General features: G+C 36.1%; 4 protein-coding genes across 5 annotated transcripts; 2 read left to right on the top strand and 2 right to left on the bottom strand.

The window, feature by feature from the left end:
* Positions 1-238: 238 nt before the first annotated feature.
* LOC114762119 (U-box domain-containing protein 51-like) lies at positions 239-5,636 on the bottom strand. The gene is made up of 9 exons (XM_028951578.1): positions 5,471-5,636; positions 5,113-5,210; positions 4,524-4,645; positions 4,141-4,380; positions 3,321-3,438; positions 2,193-2,294; positions 1,794-2,102; positions 629-1,339; positions 239-385 (listed from the first exon to the last, which is right to left on the bottom strand). Exons 1-9 carry the CDS (start codon positions 5,634-5,636, stop codon positions 239-241), a joined length of 2,013 nt encoding a protein of 670 aa, XP_028807411.1.
* Positions 5,637-8,681: 3,045 nt separating this feature from the next.
* LOC114762101 (60S ribosomal protein L18a-like protein) lies at positions 8,682-11,243 on the top strand. Its single transcript, XM_028951561.1, has 4 exons — positions 8,682-8,828; positions 10,339-10,466; positions 10,561-10,678; positions 10,872-11,243. Exons 2-4 carry the CDS (start codon positions 10,357-10,359, stop codon positions 10,956-10,958), a joined length of 315 nt encoding a protein of 104 aa, XP_028807394.1. The 5' UTR covers positions 8,682-8,828; positions 10,339-10,356; the 3' UTR covers positions 10,959-11,243.
* A 3,536-nt stretch (positions 11,244-14,779) lies between these two features.
* On the top strand, positions 14,780-16,897 carry LOC114762100 (pollen-specific leucine-rich repeat extensin-like protein 1). Its single transcript, XM_028951560.1, has one exon. It carries the CDS (start codon positions 14,843-14,845, stop codon positions 16,586-16,588), a length of 1,746 nt encoding a protein of 581 aa, XP_028807393.1. The 5' UTR covers positions 14,780-14,842; the 3' UTR covers positions 16,589-16,897.
* Positions 16,898-17,142: 245 nt separating this feature from the next.
* Positions 17,143-26,124, bottom strand: LOC114762151 (aminopeptidase M1). 2 transcript variants are annotated; one of them, XM_028951609.1, is made up of 19 exons: positions 25,725-26,124; positions 25,495-25,637; positions 24,681-24,783; positions 24,219-24,402; positions 24,041-24,134; positions 23,467-23,620; positions 23,223-23,327; positions 23,019-23,135; positions 22,490-22,603; positions 21,543-21,725; positions 21,074-21,419; positions 20,673-20,794; positions 20,463-20,560; positions 20,061-20,238; positions 19,854-19,968; positions 19,676-19,743; positions 19,511-19,588; positions 19,133-19,210; positions 17,143-17,542 (listed from the first exon to the last, which is right to left on the bottom strand). In XM_028951609.1, exons 1-19 carry the CDS (start codon positions 25,950-25,952, stop codon positions 17,360-17,362), a joined length of 2,691 nt encoding a protein of 896 aa, XP_028807442.1. In that variant the 5' UTR covers positions 25,953-26,124; the 3' UTR covers positions 17,143-17,359. The 2 variants fall into 2 exon arrangements, with proteins under 2 accessions (XP_028807442.1, XP_028807443.1); XM_028951610.1 differs by having other exon boundaries at positions 21,098-21,419; positions 25,725-26,123.
* Between the last annotated feature and the right edge of the window lie 121 nt (positions 26,125-26,245).

The raw sequence follows: 26,245 nt of genomic DNA, 5'->3' as shown, positions 1-26,245 counted from the left end.
ACAATGCAGCAAAGAATGCCTTCCCTTGCGTTCATGGAGATTCATTAAAATGAGTTCATCACAAAAAGAATGCCTTCCCTATGATAATAAGAATGCCTTCCCTATTGATACATTAATGATGAAGAAAATGACAACAAGGGATTCGTCCGTTTGTTGCAGTTCATGAATAAATCCCCTCACTCAATTGAAGAGAAAGAGTGGAACTTCTTTAGATTCTGGTTGTGTTTGGAGCAACTTACTAAAGAGAAGCAGCCCCTGTAAATGTCCTTTTTTCCCCCAAATGCTTCTTCCCTGTTGGTGGTAAGAGGCCTGGCTTCTCGGAATTACGATTGAAGCTCAATAGGTTGGCGATGGACTTGAAGGGTTGCCACCTTCGCTCTCGTACCTAACAGTGATAATAGTCACGATGAGCCATTTGGACATGGTTTTTTCTAGATTTGAGATAACAGTCATGGTGAGCCATTCTTTTTCTCCATTATTGATTTGTCCCAGTTTTAACTTGGTTTATCAGCCAACGAGACTATAGGCGATAGGTCACATGACTCTGACTATACTCTTTACTTTTAAATGTGAGAAGCTTATAGTACTCAGAAGTACATTTGGGTAGTGAATTCAAAGGTTAACTAACCTGGCTTGCAGGAAGGCCATCACCTCCAATGGCTCCTCCCAGATCTCTGAGTCGATTTAGCATTGGCAAAATAACAGAACCCAGGTCTGGTCTGTCCCTTTTCCTCATCTCGCAGCACTTTAAAGCCAACAAAGCACAAGATAAAGCCTCTTCAACAGGCCAATCTGGCACACTTGCATCAAGTACCTCTTGAAAAGTACCTTCTTGGATGGCCTGCTCAACAAGGAGAGATAAGCCTATAGGAGGCTCAGCAGTAAGAATTTGTAGCAGAATTATACCTAGCGAATATATATCTGATTTTACTCCCAATAATCCTGTTTGTTGATACTCTGGGTCAATATAACAATATGTACCAACTGCAGCTGTTATGTGATACTCAGTGGTTTTGTCAGGTATAGAAGGAGGAACAAGATGAGCCAAACCAACATCACTTATCTTGCTCCCATAGTTCCCATCCAGCAGAATGTTTGATGGCTTGAGGTCACGGTGCACCAATGGTTTGGGTGTTGTCTTGTGAAGGAAAAGAAGGCGGGTGGCGATTTCTGCTGCTATTTTGAATCTAATTCTCCATGGAAGTGGGGGAGTGTTATTTTTCTGGAAGAGGCGATCTTCTAAGCTGCCATTTTCCAGGTACTCGTACACAAGGCATCCATACTCTGGGCAGGTACCTAGCAGGAGAACAATGTTTGGATGCCTTATGGTGCTCAAAATCTCAAACTGCATTGGAAGCATCAAGACAGAGGATAACTGAGACTCTAATTAAATATAAAAGTTCTTATATATTTATATTTGCAAAATGAAATTAGCGATTGTTACTCTTCATTTTTCTTTTTGTATCATTAAAATACACTTTTCACTTTCACTTCTTGATGAAGTGTACAGAGAAATTGTAACGTAAGGCAACGGCAGGTGAATAATGATGAGCCTAACCTAATGATGTCAAATATGTGGGATTATTGAGCTTTGAAAATGTCAGTATAAAATTTATAATAAACCACACTATTTATAAGTCATGGATAATGTGACTCATTTTAAACTTTGGTGAAAAATATAGATTCACAATCTAGTTGGGGGGAAAAGCAAGTTCCAATTTGATAAAATGTGATTCCATACAGCAAAGCCAATATTGATGCTCCTAGTTTCTGCCAAAAAGAAAGTCATTAGCAAGTACCTCTTGTTGAAATTGCTTCTCTCCTTGGTCTATGTCTGGTCTCAAGACCTTAATTGCAACATCAGTGAAATCAAGCACACCTTTATAAACAGATCCGCATCCACCTTCACCAATTTTCAAATGACTATTAAAGCAGCGAGTTGCAACTTCAATGTCCTTGACATCGAATTTTCTACATTGAATATTATCATGAGTCAACATATTTGATTCTGTCTTCCTCTCTTCCTCTTCCTGCATGGCCCTTATTTCTGCATGTTTTAAGTTGCGTTCTTCTTCTTGCATAATCTGTTCAAGCTCCATTACCTAAAATAAAAATACTTTTTTCCAACTCACCCTTTCTGTGGTTTATTCTAAAACTTGATAAGCTTGAGTAGAATGTATAACATGCAATACCTTCTGTTTTGCTGCGATGGCTTCTCTACAGGCTGAGCTATACTTCTCCATTGTTTTTTTCAATTCTAGGCTTAATTGCCTCATTTCAATACTCAAGCCTTTCTGACAGACAGCTCATGTAAAGGAGAAAGAAATGTGTATAAAATCATATAATGGATATTGTGTATATAAAATCTGGGCCATTAGCATGAAATTTTTTTTTTTGTTAAATGTGCTCAAAATTAAAAAGAAATTAGTTATTGATTACTGAAATAGTAATGAACTTCAAATTGTGACAACCAGTAATCTAAAAAACATGCTGTATCATTAAGGTATGAACCTCTTTTTATTCTCTGGAGATAAACAGCCAAGAAGAGATAACTTAATTGAAAATGACCCACTGTTCTACAAAGAAAATAACCATAGCCAGAATATAAAAGGAGGTGAAGAGAGGGGAAGGGGAGATGAAATAGTGCCAGTGCCATAGCCTCAAAACTTGAAAACTAAAACTTACATAAACCATAAAAACCAAACAGCTCTATGCAATTTGAAAGTTAAGGGAGAGGAAAAGAAAGATTAAAGTGCACTAACACTGAAAAACTACGTGCGTAACTTTTGATCGTCGAGTTTAAGCATTCAGAAAACCTAGGTTTTTTATCCTTTTCTCAATGTTTGCTTAGAGTCAGCTGGAAGACTGACTATGAAGTAAAAGTTATTTACAGCCATTAATTTGTTTCCACAATTGGGGAAAAGTGAATATGCATTTCAAGGCCAAATAAATCAGTTCCTATCAAAGTAGGTGATGCGTATGTGATAGCAAAATCAATTTAGTGAAGTGTACATCATCTTTGGTTTTATTCTAAAATGGAAATGACAAAATAGTTCTCCACATCAATTTATGCCAAGAGAGATCGGTCCTACCAATTTGATATTACAGTACTTACTTTGGCATTTGATGAGGTCCTCCAGAGACCGTGTGAGTTCACAGATATTGCTTGCTTTTCAGGTAACAAAGGAGCCAACTGGGAACTAAGCATCCTTGAATTGTCACCAGTGAATGGAATTTTGATTTGATGAATACTTTGGTGAGGTGTTTTCAACGACTAATCTTGCTAAATTATCCTCTTCATAGGACTTATTTTTTTCCACCTTTGATAAATTAGCCTCTTCGGAGGACTCATGAGTTACCACCTGCACAGTGTCGTTGTTTTCACCAGCATAAACCCTATCAAGACCTGAGCCTGGCCAAAAATGTTTGAATGATTTTCTGTATAAACAAAAAGACCGTCTAAGATATTGACCTAAAAAGATGAGTAGCAGAGATTCAAAAGCCCAATGATGAATAAAAAGTTAAAGAAAGCACCATGGACATATACTCAGACGAGTGAAAACTCCATAGAAACAGTGAAGTCTTAACTGTCTCTATCATATTTTTCTTTCCCACTTCTATCATGCCAAATATTTTCTTAAACAAGTTCTATTAAGAAACAAGAGCAGAAGAGAGCAAATATAGTAGGAGGATGATAAATCGTCAAAGGAAAAGTCTGGAAATAAACAACATAACTCCTAAACATTAAAATTGATTTAGTGAAGGAGAGGCTCTCCTATTTGTATGTAAAATAATGAATCCCATAAAAAGAGCATGTATGGAGCGCCAAAGAAAAGCCATCGAACCAATTATGTCCATAAAAGTTGAAAGGGAAAATTGAAGATGCGTGCCCATAATGAGCTGTCCCCAGCCTCAACCATTATGCTCAAGCAATTTGGCTGTGACATGTAGAGTTTTTGGTGATCCATCATCCTTCTCATTTTCTATGTTGGATCATAAATATTTTAAGTTAAATGGTTCTCACATGAACAAGGCTCCATTAGGCTGATAATTTTCATCAACTAACAGGTAAAAGGCATCTCAGAGGCTTGAAAACTATGAAGATGATAGCATTTATTATGAATAGTACAAATAGTAAACCTGTTCATATCTTCAGAATCTGAAGTATCAGGAAGAAGATTATGCAAATGATCCGGTTGTGAATTTCCCTGGGGATTGTAGTATGAGTCTTCCATCGATGTAGTTGGTATGATGCTTATGCTTTGAGGGAAACCTGTTGGCTGGATATTTAGCACTTTTCCTTTTGATATAATATGTACTGTGTAGCACTCTGGCACGGACCTCATTAAACTGTTTGAAACACCTAACCCTTTATATTTCCTGCAGTGGTCATCTAGGAAGACGCTTAGTTAATGGGCCATTAAATATAATATAATTTGATTCATAGCATGTCTCATGACATATCTGCAATCTCGCTTATGTACTTGTCCATGTGTAAATATGAATGAGAGAAAAAGAGGAACCTTGTAAGAGCATTCCGATGGGAAGCGCCAACAACAATATTGCTGATAGAGTGGTCAATGATGTAATCGGTTAGTGTACTCGTAACATCATTGCCGTGCAGAACCAACTCCTTTGCTGTGATCTGACATGAATTTCACAAGAACCAACAATGATACTGGTGAGTTTTCTCAAGGCCCTTAACCATAATATAATTTGATTTTCAGATATGTAAATTGTATATATGATATATTTGTCTTTTTTTGACCTTTCCTCAATCCAATTTGTAACCTCTCCTCCATAAAGAAGTTCGTAGAGAATGCTAAACGTGAGAGTAGAAAAGTTCAAACTATTCAACTTATTCTGAAATTAATTTAATTTTAGCATCTGCAGTCGCATATGTGGATAATCCTCGTGACGCTCTATACATATGGGTAAGCGTAAATATCTATAGGACTACGGTTTAACAATCCAGTTGGTTGAGAAACAATTATGAAGGTCCTGGCACGCTTTAGTTCATCTTACACGCCTCCTCCTATCATCAAAATGCGTACTACATATGGGTTTCAAAGACTTTGAGGAGTAGGATCGATGATACTGCCAATTACTCACCCCTTCTTGTGCAAAAAATTCTCTGAAGGGAAGAAAAACTTGTTTTGATTCTTCTTCAGTTGGTGGACGACCTTCTTTAGGGACAGAATCAACATCATCTGCAATCCTGCATTAACCATACAAGAAATGTAGTAGACGAAAGAAATATGATGTAATTGTTCATTAATAGCCATATAGCTTAAACAATATGAAAATTTAATAGATAATGATACAATGTACTGATTACGAACCCCTCGGTTAAACTTTTCAGCCAGTCATTATTACAAACTCTCTTTAAACAATGAGGCACCGACCTAGAATAACATCCGGCCGGAGATTATAGATGGTGGAAATGAGATTAAAGAAAAAGAGTACCTACGAGGATGTAAATTCTTAGTCCGAACGTGAATGAGGGTGGAAGCTGAGTTCTTCTGTAAAAGATTATGAATTGCCCATTTGACAGCGTACACGCTATTGACGTCGTCATCAACGGCAATGACAGTAGGGCCGAGTTCTGCATTTGAGGCTGTTCCCGAGAGAACCATCACGGTGGCGCCACCCCACCGAGATGGGGCAGTGGTGAATGGGAGCGCTAGAGAAATTGAACAATATACGATTATTCCATGGTTACATTTTTCGGGGGAAATCTGTTCTCGCCTTTGATATGGCGTTGCTATATTTGGCGGGAACAAAGAGAGAATAGCCGTTAACTAATTGAAAGTTGAGTTGTTAAAATTAATCCAAAAGAAAAAATAAACAAGAAGCAAACTAACAACAAATATTGAAAATAAAACATCCGGCAAACAAATGGAACCGTGGAAGCAAAATACTCCTGCGGTCCTTAATATAAAATCCATTTGACTAATTTGATTAGATTAAGGAAGTTAGGTAAGTTAGTTAATTATGAGAAAAGTGACACATTTTTTCTAAAACACCATAATCATCTTTCTTAATACCCCCTCTCCCTCTTCTAATTAACTATAGTTAAGGGAATATCCATAGGGATAATTTAGAGAAAATTAATAAATATGAGAAATTAGTCTTATATTTAGGATCAAAACTAACTTACTAATTGGGTCCTATATTAAGGACCAGAGGAGTAATTTATAGCCCGTTTGGTTCATGGAATCAATGAGAATGTAATGTAATGTAATAGTTGGAAATGGGATGTAATGCAAAAAGGATTACAATGAAATTGTTTGGTACCATATTAAGAATGATAAAATTAAATTGATTACTTATATTTAATTAAATAGAAATAAAATTGATAGGACAAAAATGCCCTTGCACAAATAAAAATTTCTCTTGAGTTCACTGCTTATTACGTCGTCCTCAACCACCACGGCAACACTCACCCATCACTGTGACCCCTGTGTCACCCTTCGTCTTCCCTCTTCCTCAAATGAGACTGATCATTCCTCTCTTCTACTTTTACCATTCTCCCGACTCATCTTCATCATTTTTGGTGAAGATTCCAGCCACATCAAAAATCTCCTATTGTCTATATCTCTATTTTCGTTCTTTTGCTTTTACTTTTTGCTAGCGCTAGTACATTTTTTGTTTTCATCTTTGTGACGATGAAGCAAATAGGAAAGATGAAGATGCCCAGTTCATTGGTACAGGAAGGAGGAGAAAGGGTCGCCAGTAGAGGAACATCACTAGCGTACGGGTCAACAATAGTTGAGGAAGATGATGAAGAAAGCAAGGGCAATTAATGTCTTTTTCAGATTCACACATATTGTAATCCTCATTCTTTACTACTATAAGTGTAATCCGTGTTACCTCATATAAAGTAATCATGATGCCCATCATAATCCCCCTTTACCATTTAAATGTACCAACCAAATGCATGAAAGAGGTTATTGTATCCGAATTACAAGAAATCCTAATACCATGCATCGAAACAAATGGGCACTTAGAAATTTAAATCTGGTTTGAAATCATGATAAATTTTGGCACTTTTCGTCAATTACCTTTTGCTCTTGCTTGGCTAGCTTTCTCAAAAAGCTAAAAGAAAAACACAAATATATTCCTAATGGAGGCAAGTGTCATGCATTAACTGCGGATAATTCTTTTAGAAAGAATTTTGAACTATGATTCATAGTAAATTAATAGTTTTTCTGTTGTTGCTAAATACAAGTATCTTCTTATTGGAGATAATTCTGTTTAAGACACTGTTAAGTACAAAATGTAGGTATCTCTTCTAAAAAGAATTTAAATACTCCTCCGGTCTTTATTATAAGACCCAATTTGAATTTTTATTTGGTCCTAATTATAAGACCCAATCCATTTTTTCTTTTATATTTATGCATTTTTTTCCAAGATAATCCTTCTAATAATGATAGTTTTAGCCAATATACTTAATTAGCAAGGAAATTTTAGGAATAACAATACTTATTTATTATAAATAACTAACTTAACTTACTTCCTTAATCTCCTCAAATAAATCAATTGGGTCTTATAATTAGAACCGGAGGAGTATTAGTTTGTCACATTGTGAGAGACTAATTAATTCCTCTAGATTCAACAAATGCTTAGCTAATAATACAGAGGCCAGGTTAGTTGGGTCAGAAAAGAGAGCAGATGTGTTTTTCCCTCTCTAGGCCCTATAAACTAAAGAACAATGTTGAAGCCTGCTTTTTGACATTTTTCTCTCGCTCGGCCCAAATCCGGGGCCTCATAATTGTAGTGGCCTGACTCTTGCTACCGGAGGAAGAAAAAGGCCCAAATTAATGGAAGTATTGTTCAATTGACAAATAGACGTACTTCTTTGTTTTCTTTTCTTTTGTTTTTGTTTTTGCCAACAGACGTGCTTCTTTGTTAAAGCATACAGTATGTACTTCCTATTTTATTATTAACAATAACAAATAACTATATGCATTTTTTCTCTAGAAAAGTACACAAAATCTCTTTCCATGCGGTGTAGGTTTGTACGTTTGTCTTGTGAATTTACGGATATGAGAATTCCAAATAAATAATTTTTATGCCAAAATATTTGAATAATTTTTTCATAGTTCAAGTGAAAAAGTTGGACTCTACCTATTGAATGTAAACATAGATATTTAAAATTTTATAAATTTTTATTTATTTTAATATTAATTTTGCCTCAATATCTTATTTTATATTACCTTCGGTCCTATTTATAAGAGCTAATTGACTAATTTAAGGAGATTAAGAAAAGAAGTTAAGTTAGTTATTTGTAATAAATAGGTGTTGTCTTTCCTAAAATATCCTTACTAATCAAGTGTACTGGTTAAAACTCTTATTGTTAGAAGGACTATCTTAAAAAAAACATAAATATGAGAGACAAAGTGGATCGAAATCATATATTTAGGATCAAAATAAAAATCAAACAAGATCTTATATTAAGGACCGGAGGTAGTACTATTTTCCTAAATACTAGAAATACCAAGTGAAAGTTTTTTAATTAAAAAAATGACTGCCATGAAAAGAAATGACAGCAGACGGTGTCGTATTACGGAGTAGGTAAAAAGTTGCGACCGAAGCTGCTTTTGTCTGTGAGTGTGGGAGCAAAGTGGAAATCCAGTGCCTATCGGAAGCGAACTTGATCGTCACCGTCACCGTCACCGTCATGGGGAGAAGCTGCGTTTCTTCTCACTTCTCTTGTGGAAGTTTCCTTTTCTTCTTCCGTTATTGAGCGACTGCGTTAGCTGCAATCACTTGTTGCCCCAAACTGATTCTGTTCCGTTCAGTTTTCTTCGCTGGAAATTTCTCAAGTAACAACTCACTCTCTCTATCTATCTATCTCTCTCCGTCTTTTATTTTCGTTTCTGGTTAAATAGCTAATTTCTTTGTTAGAGCTGGTTTCTGGTGTTTTATGTTTTGTCGCAAGTTATTTCTTCGGATGTTATTTCTAAATTTATGCATTTAGTCGTATATTTGAGTGGTATGTTTGCCGGTTGGAAGGAATTTCGTTGATTGAAATAGTTTTTTTTGATTTTTTCTTTATAGTCTTGAGATTTGAGTAAATTGTTGTTGTATGAATGGCTCAAATGCGCATGTCAGCTTACTTGGAGGATAATGCCGCTTTTATGAATTGTTTTTTTCCTTCACTCATGACTCTGAACTCGAGCCTATGCCTTTTTTGTTCTTGTACGGTGCAATTTTTGGAAGCTCTTTCTTAGTTGTGTATAGTCTCTGTGGCCCATCTAATGTATCAGTAATAAATGCGGAAAAATGTTTTCGAAACACAACCAGTAATACGGGACTATCTAATGCTAACACAGATTTGGAGTACTATGATGGAGAATAAGTTGATGTGATTTCTAAATTTCAATATAGTTGCTGCATAAGCTCTGTGTGCATGAGGAAGCAAAGATAAGTGCAGGTGTCATTTTACAATTGTCAACTACTTGTTGTATCATGTGTGGTGCTGTGATTTGATGTAAATGTACGTGATTCACTTTCTATTGTGATATCTTCACTCTAAATCAGTTAAAAGTGTTATGTTGAATTACATGGTTTTCAGTCAGAGGAGGCTATTGATAGATCTACAACATCTTCCTTTTTTTGTCTTACTCAGCTAAGTTCTAGGGCCTCCTCAAGAATCTATCTTCAATTTTTTGATAGTTCCCCCTTTTATGTGAGTCTAGCTACGAATTTCACTGAGTGTTGTGGCCTTAATATAAAGTTAAACTTGTTAGTCATTTATGAGAATTGTAATAGAATTGAGCTTCCTATGTTCGATCCAGTTGTTGATGCTCGTGATAGGTAATTCTTGTATTCTTTTAGGTGGGTCACTTTATCATGTCATCATGATTCTCAAAGCTTTTCTTTTTGATTTATAATTATTGGATTACGTTATACTTTGAGTCTTAATCAATAACTAAAAGAATTTTAGTTCTAGATCAAAATTTTAGAATCTTGTTTATATCTATCAACAACTAAGAAGAGCATAGTTGGAAATTTCTCGAGGTTATATAGAAATTGGGATTGGAATGCCTGATGGATTCTTCAATCCTGTCTTATTAGTCCCACTTAAATGATCCTTAATGGTCATGAACCTCTGCTATTCTCATGTAGCTGCCATTTTCTTTTATGCTTGGGAAATGACTAACACAGAAAGTTACTCATCTTATAGATAAATATTATTGTTTCTGTTTTTTCATACCACCTTCTGAGTGAATGTTGATGTTATCCTTGTTCTAATAAAGCCCTAGCTGTAGAAATTCTGTGCTAAATAGACATAATTGAACTAGTCACAGAAGTTGAGTTTGATTTGCATAGGGCTCTGCTTGGATCACGATGGACCAAAGGAATGGTGAATATGCTCCCATCAGGGATTCAGAAGATGAACAGTCAGGAAAATTTGACAAGCCCCTTCCTTGTTTTGGCTGTGGATTTGGATGGTTCTTGTGAGTTATTTTACGCAGCTCTTATCTTTCTTACTTTCTATTCTCAACTCATTTTCTGATGGCATCTCCTCCACCCCTTTTATTTTCTTGCCAGCCTTCTGCTAGGATTTGTGTGTCCACTTTTTTGGTATTATGCCACAATTCTCTACTTCTGCAATTACTATCAAAAGGACCCAAGAGAACGAGCTGGACTAGCTGCATCTGCAATAGCTGTAAGTACAGTTTATGTTGAGAAACAATGTACATTTCATACTCCACTCATTCGTCAAATGTGCTGCTTTGCTACCTATCCTATGTAATCTGATACAGGGGAAATTATATCCCTTTTGTTTTCCATTGTACCCCCTTTTTTCCTCATGAAAGAACTGCTCCTGTTTTTGATAGGAGACGTTGTGATTGTTGCAGGCTCTAATATTTACAATTGCTGCGCTGATCGCAGTAGTTGTTTTTGTCGTCACAACAGTTTCAACTCACCTATCTCTAATCAATTAGCATTTAGTAAATAATCCCATCTTCATTATTAGTCTCCTCTGGAAGGAAGGCAGGCTTCATGCATGGTGGATCAAGCTCTCTGTGATCGTTTCTGACTCCCAGGAAAGATGGGTAACTAGCCTAGGTTTCACTAACTGAAATATACAGCTTACATTGATGTAACTCGGCTTTAAGCATAGAAGAATTTCATTCTGAAACAGACTTTTACTACGTACATATGTATTACGTCCTGAGAATGGCTTAAACCATCAATGAAATGATTTGGATGTGGGTTGATAGTTTTTATCTGTTCTTTTATGCCATAGTTCTATATTCAATGTCATTATGATCCTCCTATGGGTTGTCTAAAAGTAAATATTTGTTTGGGGGGTTGGGGGTTTACAATGTCCAATAGTGAATTTTGATGGGTTATTTTTATCCATCTGAACTTGGACCATGCTGACCGTTGCCATATATATGATCATTGATAATGTTCCCTTTTTTTTTTTTGGTTGAGAAACTTGATATTTAAATGTGTCATCTATACCATCCCTAGTATTTGTCTCTCTCACGGACACACGAATTTATCCGGCGCATCTGGACAAATAAAAGAATTCAGGTTAAGAACTACTAGCATGACAGAGACTGCTCTAGCTGTGGTATTTGACCACCTCAAATTCAAAGCTGTGTGGTTACCGTGTCATGGTGGTTTCCTATGACATGAGCATCTTTGATCCTAAGAAAGTTGGTATCAGCAAAAGAAAGTAAAAGTAAAAGGTGCTTGATGTTACAAGGTTGTTTAATTTTTATTATAATTGTTAGTGCCCTTTTGGAGCTGGACTAGACAAGCAAAAGGCGGTACGAGGCAAAAGAAAGCAGGTGACAGAAAACACATGGGGTTGGATAATCGGCTAACTAATTAATTAATAAAGCTTTTTTCAATATTTTACGGATTCTTTCTTCCTGTTATTTCACCGGTTAGTTAGGAAATGTTGTTAGCAGTAAATTTAATAAAACATCACAAAGATAACAACATTAGTTAAGATTTAAATATCCAGATACAATCTTCAAGCAATCTTTTTTTTTTATAAGAAAACAAAATGAATAAAAAACAGATCGTGTTGCAATAAAAATTTTGAACTAGAGCAATTTAATTGAATGAGCTGCTTCTTGATTACAAACAACCCCTAGATGAACTCTTGAAGTATCAGAAATTCCATTGGTCAAGCAATCATATACTAAAAAGGGGGGAAAATACAGCTTTCGGCTTCCCAAATTGATCCTGAGATCGCAATGGTGAATCCATTATTTTCTTCAAGCAGCCATATATTAATATCCTATCTAACAATTAGGCACCAAAATCAAACAAAAACTGATAATTATATCTGTAATTAAATTAATCCAATCAATCATGTTGTACCCACCAAGTGTGAAATTGTCTTGATGTTAAGACCAGTCAGAATTAGAGGATAAAAAATCCTGGGGCCCAAGCATTGAACAGTAACCACAATCCAAGAGGAGACAGCAGTTTTGGTGGGGGAGGAAAAGCAACAGTCACAAGTTGCAGACAACGACACATAACAAATATTTTTTTTGACCAGCGACGCATAACAAATATTGCATAACACGCTTCTCGTATTATGAATACTACGTTTTGTCATTATGTGAATCAAAATACGTCACTCCAAATTTGTTAAATGTGAAGTTTGAGACTTTGAGTAATGTTCGATTGTCTCACGCGCTGGTTAACCAAACTGAACTAATGATGAGCTGGTTCTAGAGATCTATTAGAGTTAGTGGGTTGAAAAAGACTCAAATAAATTCTTTAAAATCAAAGTTAATTGTTAACAAGAATTAATCTAATTGATAAGGAACCGATTCATAGCTTACAATGTTATGAGTTTGAATCTCGTTACTGATATGAGGATTTTGTTAATAAGCGATTAATACCTTTATAAATGTTTTTCGAGCCTAGAAGTACGCTCTAATCCTAATAAGCCATTGGAATATATATATATATAAAGTTAATCTTGTCAATAATAATATTTGAAATTTTTGCTAGCTGAACAACTTAATCAGGAATAGTGTATCTTACTTTGTTCTAAACTGTCTTGTCTGCAATAATTCAATAGTTATAAGCTGGATTCTAATGATTCATTAGTGATAAAGAGTAGGTTATACGGCTCAAAAGATACTTACCTTAATGAATATTTGTAAATTACTTCCCTAGACCTTAACTATATGCCATCAAAGGATAATTCACTAAGAAAAATATTTAAACTTATTTAATTTATCCCCAATTAATTTTTTCCAAAAAATTTAACTTCGGCAAAAAAAAAAAGTTTATAGAATAATTTTTTTAATTCTCACACGTTAAAATAGATGCCCCACATTTTTTCTAATCAACCCAACTTTCTTTCATATTTTCCAAAGAGTATTTGAGAATTGAGACCAAAGACAACTTTAATTGGCCGCCATCTTGCTTACTTGGAATCTTAAGCAACTTTTCTGTGCTTGTTATTGCTCATTACTTTCTGATTAAGTGTCTTCTTGATTATTTCAATTCAATGATTAGACAAAAGGACATCTTTGACGCGTATTGATACATTATGACATAATCATACATAAATAATACAATAATTTGAATCACTAAGATAGTGTATTTAATACGTTTGGGGCCAAAAAAAAGACAAGAAAAGAGTTAATAACACCAAAAACCGATCACCTCTGGTTTTAATTATAAGATCTCATTTATAAATTATAAATGTGTTCTTATAATTAGGGTCACAGGTACTATTTGATTTTGATCTTATGGTTGAATTGTTCACATAAATTATGATTTTGATAGGAATTAAATAATATAAATAGGAGCAGAGAAGCGAGCTTGATGTGCAAGTAACATGAATAAGGGCATGAATTTAGTTTGGCCAAGCACAATGATAGTGACTTGTGATTCATATTGGTAATAAAAATTTGATATTTTTTTCAATTTAATAATGGTGGGGACCAATTAATTATCACACACTATTGAAATAGATAAATAAACTATGTGATATAATTATAATAATAATGATTTGGAAGAAATGAAGAAATAATATTGGTTGGCCAAGTCAAGGATCCAGCCCTCAAATTCAAAAGCCACATGCTCTGCTCTACCCCCATTATCTATTTTTAATTTTAATTGCCTGTCATTCTTGCTAGAAGACAGCCCAACACTGAATTCCCAACAATCTTTTTTATTGCTTTGGTTTAAAACTTTTCCTTCAAATAAATATTTTTTCCCCATTCCTTATTTCTAAAATAGGTGAGGTCCGCGGAAAACACGAAGTGTAATAAAATGAGCTCTATTCTTAGTGGAAAACAATTATATCACTATAAATTATAAAATAGAGATTTTTATGGATAAGCCGATGTCCAATAAAAATATAATTATCAAAATTAATTACGATCGTACTAATTTCTCTCTTAATTATAAAACCTCATTTATAGAATAAAAAAATATGATTATCAAAATTAATTACAATCATACTATCTCCGTTCTTAATTATAAGATATTGTTTATAGTTTATAAATAAAATCTTATAATTACAAATTATAAATAAAGTCTTATAATTTGAATTGGATGTAATATAATAATTTTTTTCAAATTTTTTATCCTTTATTTTGATCTCAAATTTAACTAGGCTATGAATGGTGTCGTGTGTGTTGAGAAAACTTCTTTTAAACCCATCGTCACGTTCACCTTCCTACCTTTCTCACTGTTGGCTCCGTAATATAAGAAGCCAAGCTCACGAAAGTTGGAATCAGCATTACGCGACACAACCCAAAAGCAATCATAAAAGCTAGAGTGTTCTTCTAAAGTTCATTTCCTTCTCATCTATCTCTTTAAAGCAAAACCGATCAAAATGGAAGATGAGGAAGACATGTTGCCACCCTTTTGGCTGCCATCCGAAGGCGGTCGCCGCCGCCGCCTCCGCCGTTCGTCCTCCCTCTTGTTCAGCTCTGGTGCTCTTCTTACATTCATCATTGTCACGGCTTGTGTAATTGTCTTCATCGTACTTCCCACATTGCGCTCTTTCACTTCCCATATATTCAGACCGCAATTGGTGAAGAAGAGCTGGGATTCTCTGAATTTGGTGCTTGTTCTCTTTGCCATTGTTTGTGGATTTCTTAGTAGAAATAGTAATGAAACCCCGCGTTCTTATGAAGATCGAAGCTTCTCACAAGCAGCTTCTGCGAGAGATTATGTGAAATCAATACCAGAAACACCTCCAAGGCGCTGGTATGAGTATTCAGAATCAGATCGCACGGTGTTTAACAGGATGAGGAGTTTCAACTCCTACCCTGATCTCCGGCAAGAGTCTTTGTGGGTAGCCGGCGATGAAAGGTGGCGATTTTACGATGATACCAGTGTTGGGGGCTACCGCGGATCGGACTTAGATGATCACCGGCAGCTTCGCCACCGTCACGTAAGACCGGAGGTCGTAAATGAGGAACAGGATGCTATTAAGAACATAGCCGTCGACACTTTTGTTGTTCGGGCAGAGGAAGTTCCCAGTGCGCCGCCGATACCGGAGACGCGGCAGCCACCACCTTTCCCGCATCCATCACCCCCATCGCCGCCGCCGGTGCAGCGCACTGAAGGAGTTCGAAGACAGGCGAAGCGATCGTATCATGCCGCTGGGAGATCGGAAATAATTGACAAAGAGGAAAAGGATGAATTTGAAGTCAGAATGTACCAACCACCACACTCTACGGTGGCAACACCGCCGCCGCCGCCAGCTCCACCCGTTAAAGTTGTTCGGAAAAATTCCAGGCGAACATATCGAAGTTCAAGACCAGCTCCAATGACTGAGAAAGAGGAAATAAGTGAGTTGGAAGTCAGGAATTTCCCACCACCACCACGACGATCAATTCCGCCGCCGCCTCCTCCTCCTCCGCTGCCACTATTCTATATGTCATCGGAGAAGAAGACTGGCCAAGGTAAGAAAAAACGAGGGAGTGCGACTAAAGAGTTCTTAACATCATTGAGGGGCAAGAAAAAGAAACAGAGACAGAGGAGTGTTGAAAATTTTGAAAGTATTCTGAACTCTCAAGCTCCACAACTGCCACCGTCAACTCCTCCTCCTCCTCCGCCGCTGCCGCCACCACCGTCAGTTTTTCATAATTTGTTTTCTCCCAGGAAATCCAGACACCAAAAAGTTCACTCTGTTTCGCCGCCGCAGCGTGCGCCATCGCCGCCGCCTGTTTTGTCTACCCGAGTATCAAAAACCCAGAAACCTCCCATATCAAACGAGAGACAGATTTTCAACAGCATGGAAGGAAATGTTCTCACAGGTAATGAGTCACCTTTCAACCCAATTCCCCCACCACCGCCACCTCCGCCATTCAAGATACCAGCATGGAAGTTTCGGGTGCATGGTGATTTCGTTAGAATCGATAGCGTTAGAAGCTCCCGTAGTAATTCGCCAGATATAGATGAAGGTGTGGACTCGCCAGCCAGTCAAGAACAACCGACGACGCCGCCATTGTTCTGTCCCAGCCCAGATGTTGATACCAAAGCTGACACCTTCATTGCGAGGTTCAAAGCTGGTTTGAAGTTGGAGAAGATGAACTCCATCAAAGGGAAGTCCAATCTAGGCCCTTCCTGAACGTAGAAAACGGAGAATAAACTGGACTAGATTGAAGTTGCTAAATGATTGTATTCTTTAAAAGATTATACTTTTGCATTCTTTTGTTCTTTGTTAGATTTTTCACATAGAGATCAAAGCCATATAGGGAAGGATTCACCTGTCTCTGGCATACAATTCTTGATTTACATTTTCTTTGGGGAATGTATATGCGTTTGAAATTATCAGTTTTGAATGTGTGATTGTAGTATATTTATTCATGCATGAACTTTCAGGCTGTAGTGCAGAATTTATGGGATACATGAATGAAACAGAGCAGTTTGTGTATTATAATTTGTAATTTTTACCCTATTAACTACTATCTTCACATGACACAGTTGATTCATGGGACAAATTACTTTTAAAAAAAATGATAAATATAAATAATTTAAAGTAATTTGGTAACTTTATAAATTAATTAATTGGGTGTTAGAGGTAGTTGATCACAAGGCTTATGATTTGAGTTATGACTTACCAAAAATAAGTTCGTTCAGTCATGCAAGAGACTATTTTTCTTATTTTCAAGATTTGAATTGAACTTTTTATCGCTTAGGCTAACCTGCGTTGATAAATAAATCATGCTTCCACATGAACATAGTTGTTTAGAAGATTTATTGGTCTAATCCAACTTACTCCAAACTAGAGAATTACATTGTCTTTTTATTCATGTCATAATAGACACACGTTATTGAAAGAAACTACTTGTTTCTGGTTTGGTTCAAGCTTCAAAGGAAGTTGCTGGGACAGAAGCTACTATTTCTTCTGAGCTAATTGTTTGATCAGGTCTGGCAGAGAATGTTCTTGCCTTGTGCTTTGTATCCACCTGGCTTTGATTCGGATTTGCTCGATGCTTTGCTTCAAGTTCATAGCAATTGAAGGGTTCATGCGACTAGCAAAAAACTCTTCTATCTCATCAGCTTTTTCGTTGCTATTAACCTGCCAGGTTATATGAAATTCAAGGAGTTTAAGGTTCCAAGTTTCATCCTTGTCACCTTTAAGAAAAATAAAACAGTATATTTCACGATAGAGTTCCCATCATAGTCTAAATCCTTTTTTATTTAATGGAAAGTCTTAAGAAGATTTAATTCACATGAAATATATAATTTAAGTCAATTATGAATGAACATTATATTATATAATATAATATATTTTAAGAAGACTCATTTTATTCCTTTTCCTGTGTACTCAATGATTAGATTATCCTATTTGTCATTCACGCACTCAATGATTAAAGACAACAAAAAAATAAAACCGTAGTCAACCATAAGAAAGTCAAAAACCATCAAAACAATTCCAGGCTGACACAAAACTCATATCAACAGTTAACTTATTGTGGCAAAATTGACCATCTCATCAAAACCCAAATTTGATTAGTGCTTTAAGGAACGCCATATCCTATTGGCATAATTATTCAATAATTTAAGGGTAACGCGTCCATTAAGTATGGCATAAAACATGCATCAGCAACAACACGTTATGGCTACCATTTTAGCTGTCAACTGACCCTCCAACTCTTGGCTGATTTGAAAATATTAGGGCTTTCTAGAAACGGTTGTATGAGACTAAATAGTTACATCATAGGACTTGTGGCAGTTCCTTCTCTCAAAAGGCAATACCATGAGAATAATACCCATGAAGGAGCCTAAGAAAGTTGTGACAGCCGGCACGGCCAGTTAACCACCATCAACATTGTGAAAAATCTTGTTTCAGCTTTTGGTTTAGCCCCAAAAGCCCTCCATTTGGGATGGACTTTTTCCAAAATCCAACACATTAGTGCTTCTTGCAAATGGATTTTTGGGCAACGCAGATGTTAAACCAAGCATGCTAGAAAGAATTCATAATAGAACTAAGCATGTGGAGGCAGAATAGAACTTCATTATAGAGAAACTTAATCTGAAGCATAGGCCTTATCTGCAATCCTTCACAACTCCAAGAGCAAAGTTTGAAGGTTTGATTTGCAAAATGGGAATGATCAATATCCATTCTCCAGCCTGAATGGGAGTGTTAACCAGCAATTCAGCATGTGAGGAGTGTCGCATGATTCCTTTAGTGCCAACTATATTTAATAATTGTTTTCTGTTTGTATCTTATCTTTTCCTCTGTTTCTCTGTGTACTCTCCATCATTTTGTTATTTGTTATTTATTGTTGCTGATTTTGTGGGATTGGAGTTTGTGCCTTTTTCTATCCAATCCCCACATATCGCGTTTTTATTTGCAATAAAGGCTCAAGGTCTCCTTCATCCCTTCCCGGGTTCTTCCTATATTTCTTCCAGTGTTATAATTCTTACTGTCGAGGGATCTTTACTAGTTTGTTCTTTAATCACTTTCTGTATAAATTTTCTTCACAAATAACACTTTTTTTACAGAAAAGGGCCTGGGAAGGAGCAGATATCGTTGAAAATGTGAAATGTCAATTGATTTAATTTACTCTAAATTACGATAAAGTGCTAAACTCAAGGAACGCAACCCAGTCATTGATAATCTAACACACCACTTGCTATGTTTATAAGGCAATCATTTGCTTACCAATGGGACGATTTGGCTAATGAAATTGGTGAGCAGAAGTCCAGCACCATATTTGGTCAAGATCCTTTCCCAATTGTCCTGCATTGGTCATCAATTCAAAATTATTCTTTAAATTGAAATGAAATCATCTACTACTTAAACCAAACACCCATTGATGGGTCTACTCTAATCACATAGGGAAATTTTAACGTAGACTCAGTGTTAAGAACAGTGAATCGAATTTTAAATGAGACTCACTTTTAACATGTTTATACGCCCATTGATGCTTGGTCTAGTCTAATATTTCTCTTTTAATTTGAGTTTATCAAAGAATTGTTATTGAATCCCAGAAGGATGATTATGGGACAAACAAGAACTAGCTCCCATGGAAGCACATACCTTCAACCATCTCCATGCTGTTTCGCTCCCTTCTGAGCTTATTCCAGCAAGTACATAAATAATATCTTGATCCCGAATCTAAAACAAATTATACAAACGACATTTATAAACAGAAAGGAATTTCAGCTGCTAAAAAACTGAAATTACGTTAGAAAAATGCAATACCTCATCAGACAACAGAAGATTTAGAACCTCCAGAACTATGTTTGGATCCGCACTTGATGCAAGGCAACCTGAATGAGTTTAAAATAAAGACAGCAAATCAAGAAATATTACCCAATGGAGTGGAGACTTGAGTTGGAACACTCGAAACGCTTTCAATCTAAATGTTACTGTATCATACGGAGTATTCTTTCCTTTTCTTGTAACACGTCAGTTCTCTTGTAGAAACTCAATAGGGATTCCAATCCAGTCCTGCTTTTGGTGGTAGTATTCCTCAAGACAGCCACATAAGCAGCCTTCAGAATATTTAGCACATCTTCTAATCAAACATGAATGAATAGATCCAAAACTACTGCGAAGTTTCATCAATAAAAATTCTTAATTTTACCCTCCTAGTGTTAGCTGAAAGCAGAGTCGTATTGCTGTCGTCTAACAATATCAGAAAGCGCCGTAGTGCTTCTTGTTGCGTTTCACCATGATCAAATGTAGACAAAGCCTGAAATACTTCTCCTCTTAAGAGTGAGCTCGAATGATCTTCTCCTTCTTTAGAATCCCAACCTAATTGTCTGCATAAATGGTAAGTGACTAAATCATTCATCTGCAAGAGCAGAATCTTACATTCACTATATGAATTCAGAATGAAACACTCATCACATCGATGATAAATTTATTGCAAAGTTCTTATGAGGATGCAGAACAATAAACTAGTGAATTATACATATTGAGATATATATGTCCAGCAAAGGTAAATTGATACTTTAAATCCTCTAATTGGAGAGTTCATCCTTACTCTGCAGAAAACTTGAGGAGGGCGATAAAATATTGTTTCAACTCGTTCACGGAGTCTGGGATGGCATCTCTTGAGATTTTGAGAATATTGTAACAAACCTGTCATAAAAAGAATTATGAAATCATTTTCCATTTTTTTGGCCCAAAAATCATTTCCTATTGATAACTCATGAATATATTAGGAATATTAGAATAGAGTACTTGTCCTTACAGAAATGAGTTTTGATACGATAACATAATCAAACTCTTTCCTGTACACATCCATCAACAAAAGTAAAGATGAAAGTGACTGTTCACAAGCCTGGCAAAGAGCATTTGCATCATCCATAATGCCTGAAAATGAGTTACAAAAAGACTTAAATGAACCACCAATAGCCTTGGGATCAAGACAACCAATGGAAAGTACTGCAAAATACACAAAATTGGTTGAAACCTGTATTCTCTTCCTAAAATCAATGAGTAGTTGAAGTAAATTTCCCCTGTCCCCACATTGGACAATACTCTCATCTAAGGCATATCATTTTCTTTCCAGTCAGTTGTTATACCTAGACTAATCATATCCCTGTAACGATAACATGTCTAAAAATTGCAGAACAGTAGATTGCTACGTACATATAACTTGCACATCATACCCACCAAATTTATCTGTAGCTTGCAGGGAATTGTTTTGTATGGCTTTTCTCAGTCGAACTGCAAGCTTGTCTTCATAATTTACCCTATAGAATCCACTTTGATCAACATTGACTTTAACCCATAACTTTTCATCACTGTCTTCCACATTTTTCTCTTTAGTCGAGCTTTGACTATCACCACTTGCTTGAACCAGTCCAGATATATCCAACTTTCCCTGGGTTGTCTCCAGAAGGAAATTTTTTCTCCGTTGGGTTGAGCCAATACACAATGTTACGGGAACGATCCATTGCCCATCACCATGTGCACCAGATAACAGAAATTGTGACTGCAAATCCAACTGTTACATTAGAATGACTCCAACAGCAATTACATTCAAAGGTGAAAATAAAAGAAAAAATTGATATCCAACCATTTGGCGAGTGTTATTTTGATTGCAACCTCAGTATACCTGTTTGAGTTCCAAAATATGACCTTCTAGTTTAACATTGATAACTGGGTATCCTGTCTTTTTTGTCCAGGTGTTCATCATTGAGTTCACCGGCACACCCGATTCCTCTGAAAGAACAGTCCATAGATCCTCTGTGCCTGCATTCTGGCCTTGATATTTTCTTATATAATTGCTTAAGGATTTCTGGTTGGAAAATTAATACAGGAGTCAGCAGGATTACCTCAAATATTCTCATTTAACATTACAATTTACAAGTTGGATGATTCAATTGTGATGTTTGGAAACTACAAACTAGGAAAACAGCAAGGTGGTAGGCCCTTCCCCTCAATTTATTTCATTAAAATGGTTAGCATAACAATGACGGCATGGTAAAAATCTTGTCACCAAATAGCCAGCAGAAAGATTGTTTATATTTCAAACATGACAAGGTTTATATTACACCAAAATTTGCAGCATTATGAAGTGGAGCTCAATTCAAAATATTGGATAGTTGGAACATATAAGTGTGTCTGCCAACACGCATGTGTGTATGAATCAAACTAATGAAACTGGCATAAGAAAATTTTATGGATGAACAGGAACAGTATACATGAAGATATCACAAATATTCATCAGCCTCTAGATCTGTCATCAATACAGCTCAGCTGTCCAAGCTGGAAAGGTGCATAACACAAAGAAGCCGACATTCCCATGAAACTTTTTCATATCAAACAAAATGTTTAATTTTAAGGAGAATCTGGAAGTCATGCAAACCTAAATTCAGATAAATGTTTCTAGTATAAAATTAGAATTTAAGATTAATAGCAAAAAGTTCGAGATCTAATAGATTGTTGCAAGATCACAATGAAGTCCTCAGATCCAGCGCCATAATCAATGCAAAACTAGGTCTCGTAATGTGAAGACATAACTCCACTTAATAATTTAGGGTTCAAAACTAGCATTGTCACCTGGAATATCTCATCACCAAGATAACCCTGCAACATTCTTATAACAGTAGATCCCTTTTCATAGCTAACAGCATCAAAGACTTCAATAACTGAGCGTGCATGGTGTATTTCTACCTGAAAATATGCCAATCAGAAGTAACATGGTCACTAGTTTTCTTATTGCAGTCATACTTCACAATCATGTCTACAATGATATTCCCTTTTCCTTAAAACCAAAGAAAGATACAAGACATAAACTAGAATCGAGGATGAATGTGGCCTGTTATATACTACTGTCAGAATCTCTTTTCTTTATTTTTCCTTTCTCTTTGTTAAAATCTAGCACTTCTTTACTTCTTTTGTCTTTTGGTAGTACATTATTGTGTGGTGCCTTAGTTAAATGCCCTCCCAAAACTATGGCTTAGGAACTATTGTCCTGTCCATGCAAGCTGATTTCTTTACCATCAGCATTAACGTAAACATTTTTAGTGTGTTTTGATGAAGAAATTTCAAACATAACAGCGTATATTAGCAATTGACTAATTGTTACCTCAATCGGATGTGATGTTTCCAGAGCATCCATTTGTAAACCATCTGCAGCTTGTAAAAGGAACTGAGTCCATATAATCCACTCTGGAAATAAGATGTCAGTGGCCATATAACTTATCTGAAAAAACAGTTGCAGGAGCAAAGATTATTTTATTGTCGATTGGTTACAAGTCAAACCCACCATGTTATAAAGAATCAAAATTACCCATGTTGCAAAACCTTCATTAAGCCATAAATGAGTCCACCATTCCATAGTTACCAGATTGCCAAACCACTGATGAGCGACTTCGTGTGCTGTGACAATTGTTATCTAGGAAAACAGACATGGGCTATAAGCTATATGAACAAGAAAATAAAAAAGAAGAAATCTGCTGCTCCTCAAAGAAAACAGGACGTTTCTGGTTGCAAACAAAGCTGACATTCATGCGGTGACTAGGCATGTAACTTACACGTTGCTTCTTAGCAGCATTAGAATACAAATCATGGTAAAGAAGTTCATTTTCACGATATATAATCAAACCATAGTTCTCCATGGCTCCACCAGCAAATTCAGGAACAGCAACAAGGTCCAGTTTAGGCAGTGGATAAGGCACTGAGAAGTACCTATGATTTCAGAAACAAGTTCAGAACACCACCAAAGGGGGAAACAGAGGACAAAATTTTCAATTCTCAGACTCAAGGGGGGAAATATTGTAGTTTTTGTTTGGATTGTTCGATTTAATTATATATTTTAAATGCTGATTCAGGGAAGCTGCTGATAGGCCTCCCTCGATCGTTCCTCCTTTGTTATATTCCCCTGTAAGGAAAGATCTCTAGACCAAGACATTTAAATATATGCTTCCACTTATTCCGCACGGTCTCCAAATTCTATCAGCTCTTGCAAGAGACATATTGAAATCCGATCTTACCTCACTGATAAAAAGGCTTAAATAAGTATGACTATTTTACTTCAATAACATTTCAATGCAAACTGAGATGTATCTATAAGATGAGTCCTGTCAAAATTAAGAATGATGAATTTACTTTGTATATATATCTAGTGTCTTCACTGCTATATCCAATGCAAACTTCCCTTGATCAGCCTTCCCAATAGCACAATATAAATTAATCTTGATCCCTGCAAAAGAGATCAAAATAGAATCCATAACTGTAAGGGGTTCGGCTTGCAGAAGCATCAATAATGTCTGCCTCATTTGCTTACCAGCATATGTTTCCTCGATATGATCAAATAAGCCAACAACAACAGCCACCAAATAAGTAGACATGACAGGTGATTCCTCAAAATAAACAGTCTTTAAGTTTCCATCATGCTTTTCAAATTCAACTGGCATATTAGACAATGCTGTCAACTCTGATGACACGGTAAGTGTTATCTTAAAGATTGCCTGTTAAGAATGGTTAGCATTGTCACAAGAAGTTGTCTGATCACCAATGAAAGTAAAGGCATGAAATATGATGTAGGCACTCTAAATATAATATCTAAATTCACTTTATTTCCCATATTTATCATTTTTCCTTAAACCTCAAACTAATTTACCTAACATATAAATTAGTAATTAATGTATAATCTAATGCTACACAGCGATAATATTAATTACAATTAACTAATTTATTTAGCTTATTTAATTTATCCAAACTAGTTAAGTAGTATAATTCTACATACCTTCAGAGCAGGCTCATCCCAGCATGGGAAGCATCGCCTTGCATCTACTGCCTCAAACTGAGTAACTGCCATATTTTTCTTCACTCCTCCGTCATTATATGTGCTGATAAAGTCAGTATGAGAATTTGCGACACAGTGCCAACCAGATTTTCACTTAATGGTCAAATAAATAGTTTCATGATGGCTTAATTTAAATATGAGCCGGCAAGAGTCAGATTATTCTCTGCTTATCTTTCAGAACATAATCCAATAATATATTTCTTTAGTCATTTAACGACGTAGCTCTGGAAGCGTTAGCTTAAATTTCCAGGAGACTAAATCACAAGTTCTTGGGAGAAAGTGCTTACTGGGTCGATCGGTTCCGTTATGTGAAAACTAGCCTGGAACTTGTACTCCTTAGAGTGTGACTGACGTATCATCTTATTCATCAATCGAAATTTTATATGATTGATGATTCGGAGTGAATTTCATTATTGCCCTAAGGAAGATATCTTTCATGAGAAGATTTACAGATTCGGAAATTGTAACAGATATTGTACAGCTTGGGATTACTATTAAAAATAATAAGTGGTTAATTTGTTGTAGTCTAAGCACCTTTGTCCAGTCAAAAATAATTAAAGAAATAAAAAAAAAATTATACAGCTTGAAACATGTTAATTCTTAGATGCTAACATTAATTTTGGTTCGTGCAAAGGTAGTATACTGCATATTTACATTTATCTCTTAATTATTTAGAAGAGAGTTCATTCATATTCTCTTATCAGCAAAACTTTCAAGTAGATAAAATTTTCCGTAGGGGGTCAAAGGAAGGCACCATTTGTAGAATCCTCTAAGGTGGTCATTGAGGATCCCAGAAAACTCAATCCCCAGAACTCCTTCTCCAACATGAAGCGGTTCATCAAACACCAGGATGACAATCTCATCATCACCATCCACAACAACATCACACGGAGAGTACTGTTGAAATTAGAACAAGAATGGTCACCAAAATCCACAATTTGCATCATAAAAAAGGCCCGATCGCTTGAAAAATATAATCCCTACCTCTACAAGATGAGAGTTAGTGAACCAGACTCTCCGGATATCAAGTTCGAGAGAGTTCAAGACGATAAATTTGGTGTTTTCACTGATAGTAAGGCTAATTTGCACGGTTCCAGAAAAAGTACAGGCAGAGAGATCAGGTTTAAGAAGAAGATCATAGCGTTTCGGAACTGCAAATTTGGGTAACCTTGTTTGACCTTTGAATTGCTCTATGCCCCGTTTCGGCTCCATTATCCTCCAAAGCTTTCGCTAAAGTTTTGTGTGGCAAAGAGCAGTGAAGGCTTCTCTATTGCGCACTTTGCCGAGAAAGAGAGAGATTTTCCCAACTTGCGTGGAAGTTTTTCAAACAGGTGGTTTGACTCTTTGGCCGTTGAAGAAGATGGTATTTGATTGGTCCTTTTCTCTAGTCAAGCCTATTGAGCAACACAGAATTCAATCTCAGTTGACCTAATTTTTGCCAATTAAGAGCTGATGGATTATGACCAGAGGGTTTATAGTGCTACACCAAGTGATTAGTTCCTACC

This window comes from Neltuma alba, unplaced genomic scaffold, assembly GCF_004799145.2.
Source record: "Neltuma alba isolate B1F8T4 unplaced genomic scaffold, ASM479914v2 tig00011195_pilon, whole genome shotgun sequence".
In the NCBI taxonomy this organism is placed as follows: domain Eukaryota; kingdom Viridiplantae; phylum Streptophyta; class Magnoliopsida; order Fabales; family Fabaceae; genus Neltuma; species Neltuma alba.
This window is presented reverse-complemented; position numbering and strand designations above follow the sequence as displayed.